This window comes from Melospiza georgiana, chromosome Z (assembly GCF_028018845.1).
Source record: "Melospiza georgiana isolate bMelGeo1 chromosome Z, bMelGeo1.pri, whole genome shotgun sequence".
Lineage (NCBI taxonomy): Eukaryota > Metazoa > Chordata > Aves > Passeriformes > Passerellidae > Melospiza > Melospiza georgiana.
In genome coordinates this window covers 62,990,281-63,008,563 of record NC_080465.1, presented here as the reverse complement: position 1 = coordinate 63,008,563, position 18,283 = coordinate 62,990,281, and the positions used below count along the sequence as shown (strand labels likewise).

The 18,283-nt window shown below is 38.6% G+C and overlaps 1 protein-coding gene across 2 annotated transcripts in view; it reads right to left on the bottom strand.

Annotated features, from left to right (window-relative positions):
* Positions 1-5,025: 5,025 nt before the first annotated feature.
* SMC5 (structural maintenance of chromosomes 5) overlaps positions 5,026-18,283 on the bottom strand; it is a 49,800-nt gene continuing 36,542 nt past the window's right edge. For both annotated transcript variants that reach the window (XM_058043237.1, XM_058043238.1), the window contains 9 exons: positions 17,604-17,727; positions 16,298-16,420; positions 14,088-14,213; positions 13,360-13,455; positions 12,921-13,025; positions 12,590-12,709; positions 9,603-9,782; positions 9,420-9,515; positions 5,026-6,728 (listed from right to left, as the gene is read on the bottom strand). In XM_058043237.1, the coding sequence (XP_057899220.1) occupies positions 6,588-6,728; positions 9,420-9,515; positions 9,603-9,782; positions 12,590-12,709; positions 12,921-13,025; positions 13,360-13,455; positions 14,088-14,213; positions 16,298-16,420; positions 17,604-17,727 (1,111 nt within the window). In that variant the 3' untranslated portion in view covers positions 5,026-6,587. The remainder of the gene's footprint in view (positions 6,729-9,419; positions 9,516-9,602; positions 9,783-12,589; positions 12,710-12,920; positions 13,026-13,359; positions 13,456-14,087; positions 14,214-16,297; positions 16,421-17,603; positions 17,728-18,283) is intronic.

Genomic DNA, 18,283 nt, shown 5'->3' with positions numbered 1-18,283 from the left:
TCTCCCACTGCTCCTTGGCCTTTGAGCTCAGAGTGGTGCTCTCCCTCACACCACGCACCTGGTCTGTGAGCAAATGATGCTGCATCCACACTACTGCCTTGAGCTTTCCATGGCTTTGGAGGATTCACTGGTATATGGAGATAAAGAGCATCTGCTTGGCCTCTGAAAGAGAAAGGCAAGGTACCCTGTACCAAAAAGCTCCCTGACATGCACAGTCATGGGCATCACAGTCACTGAAAGCACCCACTTACAGGAACTTAACCAGGTGTGTGGGCACATGGCTCAGATATGACAGCAGGGTGAGCCCTGGACCTGAGGGAACATGCCATCTTCCAGCAATGCAGGCAGGGACAAATGGGTGGAAGATTGCCATCTGCAGCTGGAACAAAATTTGTAACTAGCTTCCAGACTTTACTCAATGCTGAGTTGGAGTTTTCTCTTCTTGTGTTGGATGGCTAGAAGACAGATAAAAAAACTCAGCATAATGTTTTTTCAGCTTGTCATTGATTTTATGAATAAGGGACACAGGGCTGTGGCACTGGCCTCATTCCCTTGCAATCCCATCATAAAAGACTTTCCACAAATTTACCATTCTTTATCTTAAACCTTTTAATATTTGGTTTTAGTGCTGTAATTTGAACAGCTACCTAGTGTAGAGGAGGCCTTAGAAGAATGTTTCCAACCACTGAGATGTAGTACATTTACAGAGGGGTCTTGCCTCCAGTGGTATAAATTCTGACTAGGAATGGGTATGTCATGCAAAGTCTTGGGTGCACCACAGAGGTGTTGGCATGGGGTAGCATGGCCCTGAACTAGATCTGCTGATTCTGAGAGCAGTTTCTACAAGGTTGTAAGGGTATCCTGTGATTTCATTTCTCCTCTCTGCCAAGGACAAAAGAAAGGAAACATGCCACAAAATGTCTTAACAGTCTAATTAAATGCCTGCAGAGTGGTTCAGGAAGCTGCATACAAGGACGGCTGGCTTTCTGAATCTGTCAGCTGGGTGACCTGTACAATTTAGATCTCCACAGGAGTCTATAACAATGTTGTTCAGCATTCACACTTCCAGGGCTGAAGAGTCTGTGAGGTTTTATTAATGCACCAGAGCTCTGTAACAACCACTGCTTTCTCAATGACTCTTGCTTTGGAAGCAAAACTTTCATGTTGAGCTCCTCACACTGCTCAGCCACATCGGAAAAATTTCTTCATCAGTAACTTAATGCAAACATCTAATTGTCAGAACACTCCACTTACTCAAGTACTGTTTATGGAACTCCCTTAAAGGAGAGGAAGCTTTCCCAATGGGAAGAATTTTTCAGCTACCATGCTTTCACTGCCATGCTGTCCTCAGCTAAGAAACTCTCTGGCCTCTAAAACACCTCAAACACTTCCACAGGTACTGTGGAAATCTTCCCATTTCAAGAAGAGAAGATCTTGACTGACATAAGTTCTAATCCTTAGCAGACATTTATTTCTGTATGATTACACACAGTATTTTTCTGGCTCATCCATGGCTTATGGGTAAAAAGAGTCCGTATTGCTTTCAGGTTGTACTTTTGAAATTGCTACAACTATTGCTGTATTTTTAGTGGCTTGTGACCTTCAATTCATAATTAATAAACACCCTATCACTTTTCATATCAAACCCCATCACTGTCTGTTTCATAATGCCTACTGCCTCTTAGGCCACATAACGCCTGCGTGTCTGCACAGTGAAACACAAGGTACAAAGGAAATGGAATGAATAAACCATAGCACAAACGAGAATCACTGAGTACATAAGGGCAGTTCACCATTCCAAGATCCAACAATGCCCTCTTGGGATTCAGAAATGAAGAAATAAACCAAAGGTGAACAGAAAAGTTTTGGACTTTCCCAATGGCTTTTTCTTTCTCTTGTGGCTAATGGTCAGGGACCAGAACGACAGCAGCAGAAGTTTCAGAAGACACAGATGTAAGGTATATTAGAGCTTCCCAGAAGCACCACATACAGCCATGTGGGCTCTTCTGTTGTTAATGACTGTTTTGGTGACTTTGAACAGTGTTCCCAAGCAGAAAGCACATTTTAAGGGCCTATGAAAACTCATGCATAACTGCTCTCTCAAAAAATACAAGGGAAAACCACTGTTAAACCACTGTTGTATTACTAGCCTGTGCAATGCTGGTCTGCTTTCCTGAATTGCATGAAATAAGCCAGGCCTCTGCTTTCCTGAATTGCATAAAATAAGCCAGGCCTTCTAAATTCTTAGAAGCTAAACTACACTCAACTCTTACATCTAATAAGCCATATTTCTTAGGCACATCATTCTTAAACAAACACTTCAAGGGGGACAGCCTTCCTGTAAATTTATTCAAACCAAAATAAAGGATTCTCCCCAATATAAGCTACTGCGAGGATTTTTAATGAACGTACTGATTTCTGACATACTGATGCTTAGGGAATTGCCATGCACACTTTAAACATAATAGGCCAAAGTCAGTATATTTTATACAGCAAAGTGCATTTTAAATTCTACAAAAATTCTGACCAGAAAGTCCTTCATGGATGGTACAGTTCAGCTCAGAAGCAAACATAAAGCAGAATCAGATTCTTCACTGCTGGGGCCCACAGAAAACTGTAGTATTAGTGGCTTTTCACCAGAACAGTCCTTTAAGCTTCACTGCAGGAGGACAAAGCGAGGCTGGTACTCTTGGTGGTAATCTGAGATGTCCCTTTGCACTCCTTGTACTGATCATCTGCTTTGGATTTGCACCATGTTTGTAATTCCTCAGGAAAATGAACCAACAATACAATAGGAAAATAACCAACAAAACAAGTAAAAACCCTGCAAAAAACCCCAAACCACTAAAACAAACAACAAAAAACCTGCAAAACCCAACCATCCAAAAAAACCTTTATTGTCCATGAAAACCTATACCTGACCCAAGCTGAGGTAAACCACTGTCAGTGGATTGCAGTTAAGGTCATGCTGTGTAATGTTCACAGTCTTTGGTTACAAATTGGGAAGGGAGAATTGGACATCTTTCCCCTTTAAAATACGTGATCCAGATTCTTTTGAACAATCCATGTTCATGTTCACATGTTACCTGTGCACTCTTCAGCTCTCAGTTCTTTTCTATGGCTCCCTGGAATATTCTGCCACCATTTTCTGAGTTATCATCCCTTCCCTTCGTCTTGCTTCCTGCAAAATCAACTTTGTCCACCTCTACGCATGGCTTCTTATCCCCAAAGAAGTCTGTCATTCCTTTCCAGCTAACTTGCCATGTTCTCATCACCATGCTTTCCAAAGAGGTCAGTCTGTAAGCGACTTGCTCTTCTGTGAACACACAACAAGAGAAGATACTTGTCAAGATCTCATTTAGCTCTGGATGCAAAAATGACAAGTGCAACACCATGTTTTGAGATCAACACACGCTGTTGTTGTGGGTTAATCCTGAGCAGCAGCTCAGGGCCACACGCCCACTCTCCCACTATGGGATGGGTCAGAGAATCAGAATGGTAAAAGTGAGAAAACTTCTGGGTTGAGATAAAAACAGTTTAATTTGGAAAGCAAAAGCTGTGTGCACAAGTAAGGCAAAACAAGGAAGTCATCCACTACCTCCCATCAACAGACAGGTCGGTGTTCAGCTATTCTCCCAGAAAAGCAGGGCTCCACCACAAAGAGCTGTTACTTCAGAAGACATAGCTCCAACCACCCTTCTTCTTCCCCTAGCTTTTACTGCTGAGGACAATGTCACACAGCATGACATAGCCCTTTGGTCAGTTGTCCCACCTGTGTCCTCTCCCAGCTTCTTATAAACTTCTTGTGCTAGCAGGACAGCACGAGAAACCGAAAAGGCAAAAATGCAGTGCAAAGCACTCCCCAGGAGTACCAAAAACACCCCTACGTAACCAACAGCATTCTGATCACAAACTCAAAACATAACCCCATACAAACTTCTATGAAGAAAATTATCCCAGCCAGAACCAGTATAACTGCCAAAAAACCCCCACAGGCCTAGTGGGGGTAACAAATCAGCAGAAGATAGACTAGACAACAGGGGAATTACTTCCAAGAGTAACCAAGGAGCAGATTAGTGGAGAAAAAGTGGAGGAATTTGGTGGAAAGCATAAAGATGGGAATTGGTGTCAGAGGATTACACCACTTGGCAAGAGCTGAGCCACAGGAGAGGCTGATAGGCTGCTCTAGTGCTGCTTTTCACCTCTCTTACTTCTGCCTCTACTGTTGCTACTGCTCCTTATTTTTCCATGCTTTCCCTGCTGGCTTTCCACACTGCTACAGTCATGTCTGAAAAGCTTTCAGTGGCTAAAAATGTTGTCCTTCTGCACTTACCTCCCCTCTCCCTACTAGTTCAGCCTTGTCAGTGGCTGAAGTTAGCATCTAAGTAAAACGAGGTTATAGCAACTACTAGATCAGCCCCTGCTACAAGAACTGCCCTTTACCCAAACTACTGCAACATGCCAAGGACACTGTATCCATGAGCCTCCCAGAGGCATGGCTTTTGGCAAGCCTAGTCTGGGCGCAATGGCATAGAAATGTTGTGCTTTTCAGATGTTTAGGCAGGAGCAGGTGAAGAACTTTTTTTGGAGCAGAGGAGTTAACTCACTTCCACATATCCTTTCTCTCACAAATTATAGTGTACTTAATCGTGGTTTTATTCTTAATTAGCAAGGTATGGAGGGGAAAAGGGCTTCCATTACAAAAAGTTCTAGGAAAAGTAATTTTGGACACTGTGTTTTAGTGTGCAAGAAGTGAAAAGAATAATTCTGGCTCAGTTATTTACAGAGAAGCTAGACTGCCAAGGTTCCCCCTCCCCTGCTTCCCATGCTGTAGCTCTTCTGTCTGACACCTCCCATCAGACACTGTGCCAATCTGTTCTGGTTTAGGAATGGCACTCCCCAGTTTTTGCCCCCTCAAGACTCTCCAAACCCGACACCACTCTCTTGTTCAATTTTCCCCTCCCCCTGCAGGGGGAGTGTGTGCTGGAGAGAACTGGAGGCACAAAAGGCAAAGATCACAGGCTGAGAGATAAGAACTATTTACTGTAAACAAAAATGAGATAGGAAAATGAACAGTAACAGCAACAAACTCCCCAGTAACAGAAAATTTTGAAGACTACTTCTAAAACCAAGAGCTTTCAATACAGTGGACAGATAGACAGGCCTGTAGCCTCAATTATGTCAAAGATACTCTGGTTCCCAAATTAACTCTAGATCACAGCCTGAGTTTCAACACTTTTGTATCTTCTCTTCAGTACATGTGTTGGGACACTAATCATCATAGAAACTGCTCCAGGAGCTCATTTCACAGTCACACAACTCCACTGACTAACGCTGGCCTGCAGTAACAACAATGTGTGGTTCTCTGCTGCACTGAGGGCTCATCGATCTCTTCAAAAGAACAGTTACAATACTTCCTATTTAACACCTAACACCTGCCAGATCCTAGCTCTTATTTTGTAGTGGGTTATTTTATTTTGAATGCATGAATATCAAAGCCTGAAATACCAGTTTAACTAGCAAAGTTAATTGCCAGGATGCTGTTAAGAAAAACATCCACTGAAAGCAGATACCAAATTGCTGAATTTTACTTATTTAATAGTTAACTTAATAATCAGGACTTTATTTTAGGTCTTCAACATGCTGTTGTAATATACATTTCCAAATGCTTAACATTTATGGCCAACACTCTATTAAACATTTTTATGGCTTTCTGTTGAAAAGCAATTGACTGTACAGTCACTCCAATGCAGCTGACCCCTTGTAAAATCCTCCGGGGGTTTAAACTTACATGTCAAATCTGCAGCACTATTTTCTCTATCACCCAAAATGTATGAAGTTTTACTTAGAAAAATAAACACACAAGAAGTTATATATTGCTTAGTTTTACTTCTACAAACTCACTAGGCTCACTGTTTCAGGAAGACCTGGAATTCTGTTGGCCTCCTTGCTAAAAGATTTGCAAGAAAACCTTATTATTAGAGCACTACAAAATGAAATGTTACTATATTTATTTGTTAATTTTGAGACTAAGTATTTCCTCAACAATAATATATTCATATAATAATATTATTTATATTAATTTCAGGTTTATTTTTACAAAACAAACCATTACAAACCACTCTTTTTCTACAGATCACCTGACGTAATTTTAAGAAATTGCATTTCAATAGGGAAATGGGACAATACCCACATCTGAGGTAAAGTAAAATTATTTACCAAAAGCAAATTCCAATTTTTGGAAAAATATCCCCAACTTCTAGAAAACCAACAGTCACAGAATAAGTCCAGGATAACCTAGAAAAACTACATGCACTTCTGATGTTGCATTAGCTGACAGAATATAAAAAAAAAGGAAATTTTTTATTTACACCTACAATTGAGAAAAGTAGGTTATCTGGAGAAAATGATCACTATGAAAGACTTGAAAAAGAAAACCATGCATTTCAAATCCATCAAACATTTGTGTAAGTTTTAAGAACCAAAGTTCACAATCATCAATTTTTTGAGGGTTTTCTTCTTTGACAATTTCTGAATTCTTGAAAGCCAGATGTTTCAATAAAGATATATAAAATACTTCTGCAGAATTAAGATTCAGTCATGTTTGAAAGGCGCCGCTGCTGTTTCTTGAAGCGCTTTAGGTTCCATTTGTATGTCTCCAGCATGAAAGGTCCATTGTAGACAAACAGCACAGTCATCCTGTCATTGTAAGTGAGATTCTGCAGGAGCTGGTGGAAAAACACAGAAACAAAAGTCAAAATAGCTAGATGTTCCCCATTATGTAAAAAAGCTAAATAAGATCTATGAAAAACCTAAGATCTCAAAAATATCACTATACTAGGATTACAACCTGAGAAATGAAGTGTATTTGTTCCTAGAAACCCCCTCAAGGGGACTCACTCTTCAGCCAATTTCCGTGCATGGCTATTCTTATTAGAGGAAAATTTTCATATCTAATCTGCACCTTCTTGCTGCCATCGACCTCATTGCTTTTTTACTGTATCCAGAGAATACCTCCACTCCTCTGTGGGCACAGAATAATGTTTTTCCCTTTTTTCCCCAGGGCAGGACAGGTGACAGTAATTGTACCCAAGTAAATCTATGTCTCTTTTCAGCCTTGTCCTTCTCTGAGCTAAGCAATTTCCATTAGTGGAAACTCAGAATGATCAAAATTACTTACAAGTTGCACTGCTACCTTCTGGAGTAAGTCCAGCGCCTGTACTACTTTTCTGAAGTGTAACAGGCAAAGCTGGATACTTATGATAATCCAAACTGTGCCAAACACAAGCCTAGCAGACAAGCCTAGCAAAGATGTCATGCAAACCACAGATTATAAACAGTGCTCAGGATGATGCTCAACTTGTCACTTCCCTCTCCCCAGTCATTTAGGCATTACACCAGATGCTGTTGTTGATTTTTCTCACTTAAATACAAATTTTTTTGTTTGTCTGTACTGAAATGAATCCTGGTTTTGATAAAATTTACCTAACCTAAGATTATTCAGAATTCCACTTTACAGCGAAAAAAGGATTAACTCCCAACATGGGAGTTATTTGTATGTTTAATAAACATAACGTTTCACCAGATTTGTATTAAAAACACTAATTTTCAAACCCACTTCTAAGAACATATTCAGTTCATCTACTCACTATGACAGCGGATCACAACTACTCAAAATACAGTATTCCCAATCAACTTTACTGCATATTAAATTATACCACTTCCCTCTGCAGCTTGCTTAAAAATACAACCACGGGAGGTGTCAACACACTGAAAAACAGGGTTGCAGTTTTTCCTGTATCCACTGGGTACACTCATGGAACTTGACTTGGTTAGACAAACTGTCACACTTTCTAGTAAGTGGTGACATATAGCAGGGGCTCAGGAACTGCAGGCAAGCCATGAAGAGTAGAGTCTGGCTTTCTCAGCCCACCCTGTGCAGCCTTTTTAATGATCTCTGATGCAGCCCACACAAACACTCTCAATCAAGTCAACCTTTACACAATGTGCTCTCTCACTAATTTTTCTTGTGACAGGCTATTGTAACTTGTCATGTCACCTGCTTATGGAGCAAAGAGGGAAGGAGGCACTTCAGCCACCTCTTCATAACCCTGTTTCTTGTTGCTGGATAATGCTGCAACATAGTCCTCAACTTCCCTATTACCATGACGCTGAATTTTTGTTTTTTTAAAGTTTGAAGATTTTTTAAATTATGCTCTCTCATTTTAATTTTGATCTTTCCTGGTTAGCTCTGCAGACTCAAATTTTGCCTGTCTCTATTCTTGGCAATTTGACAACAGACTCAACTTTCACATCAAACTCTGGACCCCAGACAGCAATTTTCTGCAACTCCTTAAATTTGGGAAGCATTAGTTAGTTGAGCTATCTTTCAACATCCAGATCATGCTGTTCTTTCTCTAAGCAGGAGAGTGCATGGAAAACCTGATTCAATAAGAATCACAAGAAGACAAAAGGGAATAGGTAACGCAGAGCAACAAAGAAGTAATGTGGTCAGGAAACGACCAAACTGCATGGAGGTAAGCATACCGCAAGATCAGAAGGAACAGCAAGCATTACCTTCCATCTCCTTCCAGCAAGGTAAATGCTATGAGGGGGTCTTACTCAGGCCCTTTCATTGCTACTTACTGAAAAAACAGGACGTATCAGCCAGATTTTCTAAAATACAGTGTATAAAGCGATACAAGAGTGATATCTTAATGAAAACCAGCACACTTACTGACTGCTTGTCTCCCTGATGTACGAGTAATATTTACTGTTTCAATTTGTCTTGGATCAAGTTCAACATAACATTAGTCTCTGTTAATGGCGCAGGTGGACAGCCACCTTATTTACCCCTTTCAAGACTTGGCACTGCATCACTGCATGACTAGTAAGTTAACTGCCTTTATTTAAATTTTGACTGAGGAGTACCATTAAACTGGTCACTCTCAGAGCACAGATCTCATCTTTTCTGGGCCTCTAAATCTCAGATTAATACAGGAAAATTATTCAAGTAATCATGTGGGACTCCTCTAGTTCTGATGTCAGCAGCACTAGCCTGCTCCTCCTCCAGTGTCCTCATCTGACTTGTCTGGAAGTTGGTCTCTGTTACAGTCTGAATTTTGTGTTAGACAGAGGCATTACCTTTTACAGCCTTTTCCATGGTAACCCTGTCCACTGGTGGCTAACACATGATACTTCCAGTGGGGGCCACAACTCCAGAGCAGGCTTCTGAGATGAGCCTTGGTCTAAGTTGTCTGAATTCTTGCCTGACTGTCCTTAAAATGGACAAATACTCTCTTTAATCCAAATTTCTTAGGTAAAACACAGGTAAGTTATACAGTGTTTATTGGTGTATTATCACACCAAATTCCACTCTCCTACACTTGACACTTCCTATTTAATTTTCTGCCACACACCTTTGGTGTAATGAGGAAGTACTGAGATGTCCTTTTTTTACAAGCAGTTTGCACAACCATTTCAAAAACTCTTCTCTCATTTGTTGGATCCATTCCCTGAAAAGAAAAAAAAAAGTCTGTTCTCTCCACTATGTCATAAGCATCTGTACACAGAAAGAGCAATACCACACCATTGATTCTCACCTGATTTATTTCATCAACAACCCTGAAGGGACATCTGTTGAGTTCTTGCAGAGCGATCAGGTATAACATAGTGGAAACAGTTTTCTCACCTCCACTATGATAATACGGAGTCAATTCATGAAGTTCAGTGCTACTGTGGAATTTGACTCTAATGCGAATTCCATACTTCTCATACTCCTCCTGTGAAAGCCAGTACCTTTAACACTCATTTTCTTTTTATTACAGCTTATTTTACAATGACATGCAAATTACAGGGTATTTGTACAAATGTACATGGATCTATCAACTACTCAGGATCAACTTAAAATCAAGATATTAATTCTGGTTCATCTATATATATTAATCCTATTTCATTTGTTTTCCTTAATTATTCTTTTCCTCCATGTCTACTTTTGTTACAGAATTTCCAACACCATTCCCTTTTCATGACTATGATTTATTAATTCCTGTTAAGAAAAGTTTTTATATGCAGTAAGAACATCAAAAAGAAAATAAAAATCTTGGACAGAAAAACAAGAAAGCAATGGCCCTATAAATCCCATTAATAATAAAAAAAAAAAAGCCTTAGGATACTATCAGTTTGAACAGTGGAATAATGGTGTGTGTGTAGGCTGTGTGGCAATCTGAACCTGTTTAAGTACAAGCAGTTAAAAATCCATCAACCACTGCTGTCCAAATCCAGGACAGCCATTTCCTTTTTATACTTCCATGGGAAAAATCACACACAAGGATTCCAGTGCTGGCTTTTCTTTAACAGGAAAGTGAAACTTGGCAGCAGCCTCAGCCAATGATGCAAGGTATCAGGATAACAGATGTGGCTCAAAAGAGGGACCATAAAATGAAATGCATTCATGCTTAAGATGAAAAAGAAATCTCCAGAGGACTCTCTAGGATTGCTGAAGTTGTTCAGTGGCCACGGAGTTCACTTGGTTGGTCAGAGCATGATACTAACAACATCAAGTTGTGAGTTCAATCCCTGTATGGGCCATTTACTTAAGAGCTGGACTTGATGATCCTTCTGAGCCCTTCCAACTGATTTGTTATTCTGTGAGTTGTTCTGATTACAATTTCACGTAAGGAGAAATAAACCCCAGAATCTAAGGTCTCTAAGCCCACTGTAATTTCAGATGCATTGGCAAAAGTAGGTTTGAAAAAGTGAAAATACAGGCTAGCAAACCAAATTAAAAAGATTGCTGTGAAACACAGCCACAATGGCATCAGTCAGACCTTGACAACTGCCACACAGTTGTGTATTTTGAATACCCGTTTGTATAACTGAGAGATTTTCCAAAACCTGACAAAAATGATGCTCAAAACTCCTTGTAGTGAATCGAGGAATGTGAATGTTATCATGGCTAGCAGTAGGAATTCTGGCTACTATGTTACCAAGGGAAGTCAGACTGTTCCCAGAGGAAGAGAGGCTTCTGCTAGAACATTAAGAAAGAACCCAGTGAAGTGTTTCACACAGTATCACAGAGTCGCTTTGGCTGGAAGAGGCCTCTGAGACCAGAGCCCAACCTGTGACTGAATACCAATCTGGGAAACAGACCACGGCACTGAGCGCTCTGTCCAATCGTTCCTTAAGCATCTCCAGGGATGGTGACTCCATCACCTCCCTCCCCGGTCCACTCCATGTTTAATCACATTTTCTGTAAAGAAGTTCCTCCTAATGTCCAATTCCTCTTCTTATCCAATGGTGACAGCAGGTAGTGTCACCAAGCACATCCACAGACCTCAAGATTCCTATAAGGCAGACTAACAGAGGCTTGAACTTCAGTGTCACAGAAATATCTCTAATAAAAAGTAAGTCAACCTCAAGAGTCTCTCTCTTCTTATCTACAGGAAAGGCAAAAGATTCTCCTGCAGAGAACACCAAGGAGTGCAAACTTGAGAAGAGATTATTCACCCTTCTAGACTGTGGCCACTGATCCCTTGAGGAAAGAAGTTTTACTCACTGGCACAGTACTGCTAGCTAATCTCTTAAAACTATTTGTGACATCTTTGCTATAGAAAAGCAAGACCTTCCAAAGAAGAGATTCAGAAAGGCACTCCTTTTGCTTTTAAATAGCTTTACTGTTCCTTCTGTGTTCTCTCTTTCAACCTACTTTTATCCAAAACAGAGTTTTTGTGTAATATAGATCTGTCGAGGTAACTGTCAAAAGACCTGAAAAGTCTGTGTTTTAATGCTCTATTTTTTCATATTACTATTCTACAGGTAAACATTTTTATGTAGTTCATATAAAGAGCCTCACCAGTCACTCTTCTGCCCCTACCACTGGTATTTTAAGAAAAGCTGCTTGAGTAAATTACAACAAAAAAATAAAAGTCAGAAAAAAATTGTGTTAAATTTCACTACTATGCAGTCTATGTGTTAACATACAAGAATCTTGACATCATCATTTCAGTGATCAATTTAAAATGAACTACCAAATTTCCCTCTCCAGTTCACTGCACTGAATACTTCTCCCCAAGTTCTACTGATGCTTTAAACTCTTCACCAGAGGTAAACCCTACCTATAAAAGTTACTGAGAAGGCAACAGGATGGGCCAAATGACAGCTGCTTTCAGAACACATAAATGGCCTCTGACTCCAGTAGTAACTACATGTAGAAGCAAATCAATTCAACGCCTAATAACAGAATATCTAGATGATAATAAAGGACAAAAGTTAGCTGAAAATTCAGAATTAAATAATGAGCTTAATAAATCTGAGTAACAGCTAAGTAAATACAGTGTTTCTAACAAAGCTTTGTAAGTTGCAGGCCAATTTCAAAAGCCAGGAGGTGAAGTCCTAGTCATTTGGATAAAGACTCACTTGCCTTCAATCAGACTGGTAAGTCCATTCTAGTACAATGAAAGTGTTGAGTAAAAGTTCAGTGCTTTTAAAAAAAACATCTCCACAGGACAACTTGGTTTTTTTCTCTAGCAATATATGATCAAAACATTATGCAAGAAAATATGCATGTTATATGAAAAATCAATCATACCTCATTTTCTTTATGAAGATCAACTTCACCAACACACTGCATAGAACTAAAGAACTTACTGAACTTTTCATTAATTTGTTCAATCATCACTTTCAAGAGGTTTATCCATTTTTCTTTGATCTAAAAACAGACATATCCATGTAAAATCAATTTAAGACCTCAATTTTCCCTTGGAAATAGCATTTACAATGAAAAAAACATCGTAATTAGGGAAGTTAGCATCTCCATTTACACTCAAAACAATCTGAAATGTTACCATTTATTTCTGTACATACACTCTTACAAGAACATAGAATTTTAATAATGATAAAGTAGTAACTTGAGCTATTACCTGTGAAATGTTTTGCTTATAGTTATTCAACTCATTTCTCTTTTCCTCTAGATACTCTGTTAACTGCTGTATTTCTTGTGTTTGCTTATTGTATTCTTCAACAACCTGCCAGAACAAAAAACAAGCAGTCAGCAAAATATTTGCTAATTGTAACTCTTATTGTAAAAATACCACACTGCATCAATACTGTTCAAACATAACTGCAGACTACTGAACTGCACACTAAACAAAACAGATTTCTAATTTTAAGCAAGGAAACAGTAAAGCTTGGTTTCTCTCAGATTATTGCAGCATCTTTTTTTTAAAGAACCTACTTTAAATCAGAGTAGATGCAGAATCTGGCATTTACAGCACATTGTTCATGCTGTCTAGCTTATTATACTGAAAGTGGGAAACAAGTACAGTGTGGGTAGAAGGGGAGGGAAAGCAATGAACATACCGAACTACTGAGGCCTGTGAAACAGGAAGCCCTGGTTTTCTCTTCATTCAGAAAAGCATCAATTTCCTCCAATGTGTTTGGAAGAGTCTGAAAAGCCTACAAGACAAAGGATTGCACATGTTACAAAGCAATACTAATGAAGGGCTCAAGTTTTCTTTAAAAAAAAAAACACAACTGGATAAACCATAAACTATTTTGTTACTTTCAATCAGGTTGTCAGATACTCAAGATTTAACATAGCACGATTCCCCCACTAACTATTCTGGACCGAGAAAGAAAGTTGGAAGGTTACATAATTAAGAGACAATCAGTTGCTCTTCAGTCGTCTAAACTGTGCAGGCACAGATACTCAGAGATTCAGTGTAAGACATGGACTATGCTAGATAAGTCATGCAAATGAATACTCCTGAGAGGCTGGGTTCAGAACTCAGTTCTTTGATGTTGCTCCATTAGAGCAGGAAGGTAGAAAAATATGGCCTCTCTTTATTTCTGTGAACACAAGACTGTGGATTTCAATTGAAGTCACAGCTCTAAATCTCTCTCCCCTGTGCACAAAACAAAGTAGTAGTCAAAGGGTATTTCAACACTATTGCAAAGGTGGTTTAAAAGGCTAATGAGAGTAACAGAAGTACACATAATCCTTTACTAGGAGCCTTCTAGTAAAAAAAATACATTGCAGGAGAAGTCAGAAACTCAAGAGATGCGTGAAAATTTCTTTTTGTACATACAACTTTAAATTCTTCTGGAAAATCTTGATCTGGACGCAATCTGCAGACGTGTTGAGCCTGTTTCATCAGTTCCCTGCACTTGTCATAAAGATGTTGCTTCTTATTATCCAGTTCATGAAGACGTTGCTGTTAGAAATATTAAAAGATATTTTTAAAAATCACCACTATCTTTTTTTTTAAAGTATTATTGTGAATTTCCAGAGCTAACTCTAGCACACTAGCAATAAACAACATCTGAAACAGAAAAAGCAGGTGAAACCAGACTATTAAAATATCAAAACAATTTGCTTCAACTAACCAAAACTCATTATACATCTCTGCTCATCAAGTCAACAGATACCAAGGCAAACGGATCAAAAGCAAGTTCTTCAGAAATACCTAAATTTCTTTTCTCTCAGCTTAGTAAGTGTGCATGTAGATTCAAGAGTTATCTTCCCAAGTTTTACTGTTGTGTACTTCAGCTAAATATAGGAGCCCTCCAGTGGTGAAAAAAATTCAGTTTTCATTTGAAATCACACAGCTAGAGAAATACTTGTTTCACAGATTTAAAAATAGGACATAGACATTGACAGTCATTCACATTACTTTCTGTAACTGTAACTGACTGTTATTTACTAAATACAACAGAAGTTGTAATAATGGGTATGATCATTAGTGATCATCTCACATAAGTTAGTTACCTGTTCTCAGCAGCTATAAACTCAAAAAAACCCTGTTCTTCCCTCCCTCTCCACTAAGCACTACACAAAAGATCTTTGCATTATAGATAAGCATTTCACAATCTCCACAAACAAACTGTAAAAATATTTTTCTATACTGAGCTGGTGCTTTCAGAAAGGTTGGAAAGCTTTTAGAAGAGGCCTTTTTTAGACCATCTCTTCTACTTCATGAAGTCCATTGCAGAGGAGGGTTGCAAGGACTGGCATTAGAGCTGTACAGATAAAACAGTAAAGGGAGGACATCCTCCCTTTTCTTTCCAGCCAAGATTTCAAGTTATACTGAATTAGCACTAATGCTATTGTACAGCACAACAGTTACCTTCCACTGGATATCCGCATATGCCCTGTAATAGTTTTTTGGATCCCACAAATTTAAAAGTCAAATGGCTTCATCTGAAATATTCTGACATGATAATGAAGGCAAAAGATCCTGTGAGAGTCACCCATACTTTTTTTCTACAAGAAGCGTAAATTTTATGTATTTGATCATTTTCAGAGCCCAAATCAATTCTGAATCAACTGAAGTGGGGAATCTCAATTCTCAATTGTATAAAGAGCTCCCACTTGAAGGGAGGTCTGCAGAGCTGCATGAAATAAGAGTTCAAGTTGATCTGTAGGCACTTAAAATCTGAAACAGATTCAATACTCAACAGATTGAACATGCCTGATCCAAATTATGGTAAGTAAAATTCTTCAGTGAAAAGGAAAATATATAGTTGGCAGGAGAAACTTCAGTATGTGACAGAAAAACTAGAAAGCAACAGATATTTGATGTTAATATCAAGCATGTACTAGTAAACTCACTGACAATTCAGCAAGTCAATTTTCACTCAACTTTGCCAGTTTACTGTCAATGCCCACATACAAAATAAAATTTAGACAAATATAAATACACAAGCTTTGATTCCTTATTTCTTCTATATATTAGAAAGTATGTGGCAATGTTCCTGTTGGTTTCTTGAGGGGGCCTCAATGGGACTCCACTTTACTCACACGCCATTCACTAGGAAGGAGGCAATTTTTAAGAATTATTAGAACGTTACAAATCACAAATCCTGTCCACCAATCTGACCAGATATCTAACTATGTACCAGCCCAAGCTTCTCCCTAAATGATGAAGATGTGTGCAGAGACAACTAGAAACATGACATGAGTTTCCCAGTGACAATACACATTACTGACATGACGTTCATGGCTTTGTTATACAAAGAAGAGTTTACAAATTTCTTACTACAATAAAAGGATCCAGGATAAGATGACTAAGTGGCACATTTTCACAGCAGCTTAGCTGTCTTAACTGAGGATGGCAAAGCTAGTGCTCTGCTTTAAATGAAGAGGCTGAAGTCAAACCACAGAAATCAAGGCTAAATATTCAGCAGTACTAACAGCCACTTCTAAACAAAGACACAGAAGCATCCTTTTCAACAGCATGAAGGCTTCCCAATGAGACATTTTCATAGTAGATATCCCAATATCCATATATATTGTTACCTGTGCAGCTCTTAGCTGTACAGTTCCTGCCTTGTACTCTGATTGTAGTCTGTTCTTCTTAGCAGTCACCCTGGTCATCTGAAAAGCCAGATCTACTTTGTCGACATTCAATGGTATGATCCTCTACACACAGGAAAAGAAAGTATGTTTTTTTTTCACCAGACTCAAAACTGATATAATCACTACTTTAGAAAATACCCATCCTTTTAGTTATAGCATACAATTTCACACTGTGCTCAGGTCATCAATACTGCTGTCAAATTCAATGAAAAGTGGTGACCCAAGTTCTTTAAGAGGTACAGTCCACATGTACTTTTAAGTCTCTACAGATACATACATAATTTCCACCAAATAGATATAAATACACATATGCATATGTGTAGATACATATACACGTCTACTTTCAACCCACAATTTTACATCAACCCTCCCTTGCCCCATTCTCATTCCCTTCTCACTATATACTATCATGTGAAATATAAGAGCTAAGGCCATCTCAATTGTTACTCAGAGAGAATAATCCAACAGGTGGATATCGGTGGATGTCATATGCCACACAGGGAGGGAAAAGGTCAAAAATACACACAAAAGACATATACATCTTGTAATGACAGTGCAGTTGACTGACAAGTTGCACAGAAACCCTTATATCTGATGTCTTAACTGGAACAGCACATGACAACTAAACAAGGCTGTGTTTGGGCAGTTACGTAATAGATTTTAATGATCACTAGAATCTGATTTCATGACATTGACATTAAAACGTTTGGGTTTTTTCAAACAAGTCAGCCTCAGCAACAGTCCAGAGGCTTCTAAACCAATAACACATTTTTTACTGTCTAAAGGGTAGCCACAATTATAGGCCATTGAAAGCAACTGTTTATCATGTCTTTATGATCAGTACATAAATACAAATTAATCCTCTCCCTTAATAGAAGGGAAAAAGGTTTCTGCTGTAGACCTAGGGGATCTACAAGATGAAGTTTTGAGGGTGCTAGCATCTGACTACAGTGGTGAGCTAAGGTTCTTCACTATTTGTCATTTTAACACAAAGTTTCTACAGTATGAAGTTGGGCAAAGGAAAAAGTTTATTCATTTACAATTCTCTTAAGCAATTTCAAAATAATTATCAGAAATACCGACTTAAAAAAATTAGGAGATGAAAAATGGAAAAAGTTATTATTCAATAATTAGGAAAGCTATCCTGAAAACATTGACAGTAACAAATGTTGCAGGCTTCCCACTTAAATTACAAGAACTGGACTCTTCACAAAAGTGGAACACATACCAAGTTAAAAATACATACCTTTATGAGATGCATCAGTTCAGTAACAAGTTCTGCTTTCTGTTTATTTATTTCTTTGATTTTTACATTTGCCAGCTGAAATTCCTTCTCTAGATCAATAGCATCTTGTTCCAGCTGTCTTAAACTATGGGAGGAATCAATATTTGATTCATTGTGATGAAAAATAAATCATACTAAAACACAAACGTTCCTACACTTGATGACAAACCAACAGTTAGCAAGAATAGGAATTTATAATCATAAACATTCCAAACATACCAGAGGCATTCCCAGCCTATGCACTTTAAACCAAAGAAATACAATAGACAAAGCAAGTAGCAGTTAAAGAAACTCCACTTCTGGCCACTAACAGCATCATTTTGCAAGCACAGTCCTTTACTTCTGTAAATTTCAAATCAGAGAAAAAAAAAATCAGTGTAAGGAATGAACTTTTCTTCTTCTGATACCTCTTTGTAACAATACAACACAGGTGAGCTCAGGAAGTTTACTTAATTCTTGTTATGTAGTCTAGCCAAAAAATAAATATATCCTTGTCTCAGTGAAGAAAAACAGAGTTTTCACTTGTTATAGAGCTTCGGAACATGGAAGAGGAACCATGGTATTTAGTGAGCTGCAAAGCATTTGGAGATTTTTCAAAACTGCTGAACAGGCCAAGAGGATGATACAGGAAACTACAAACT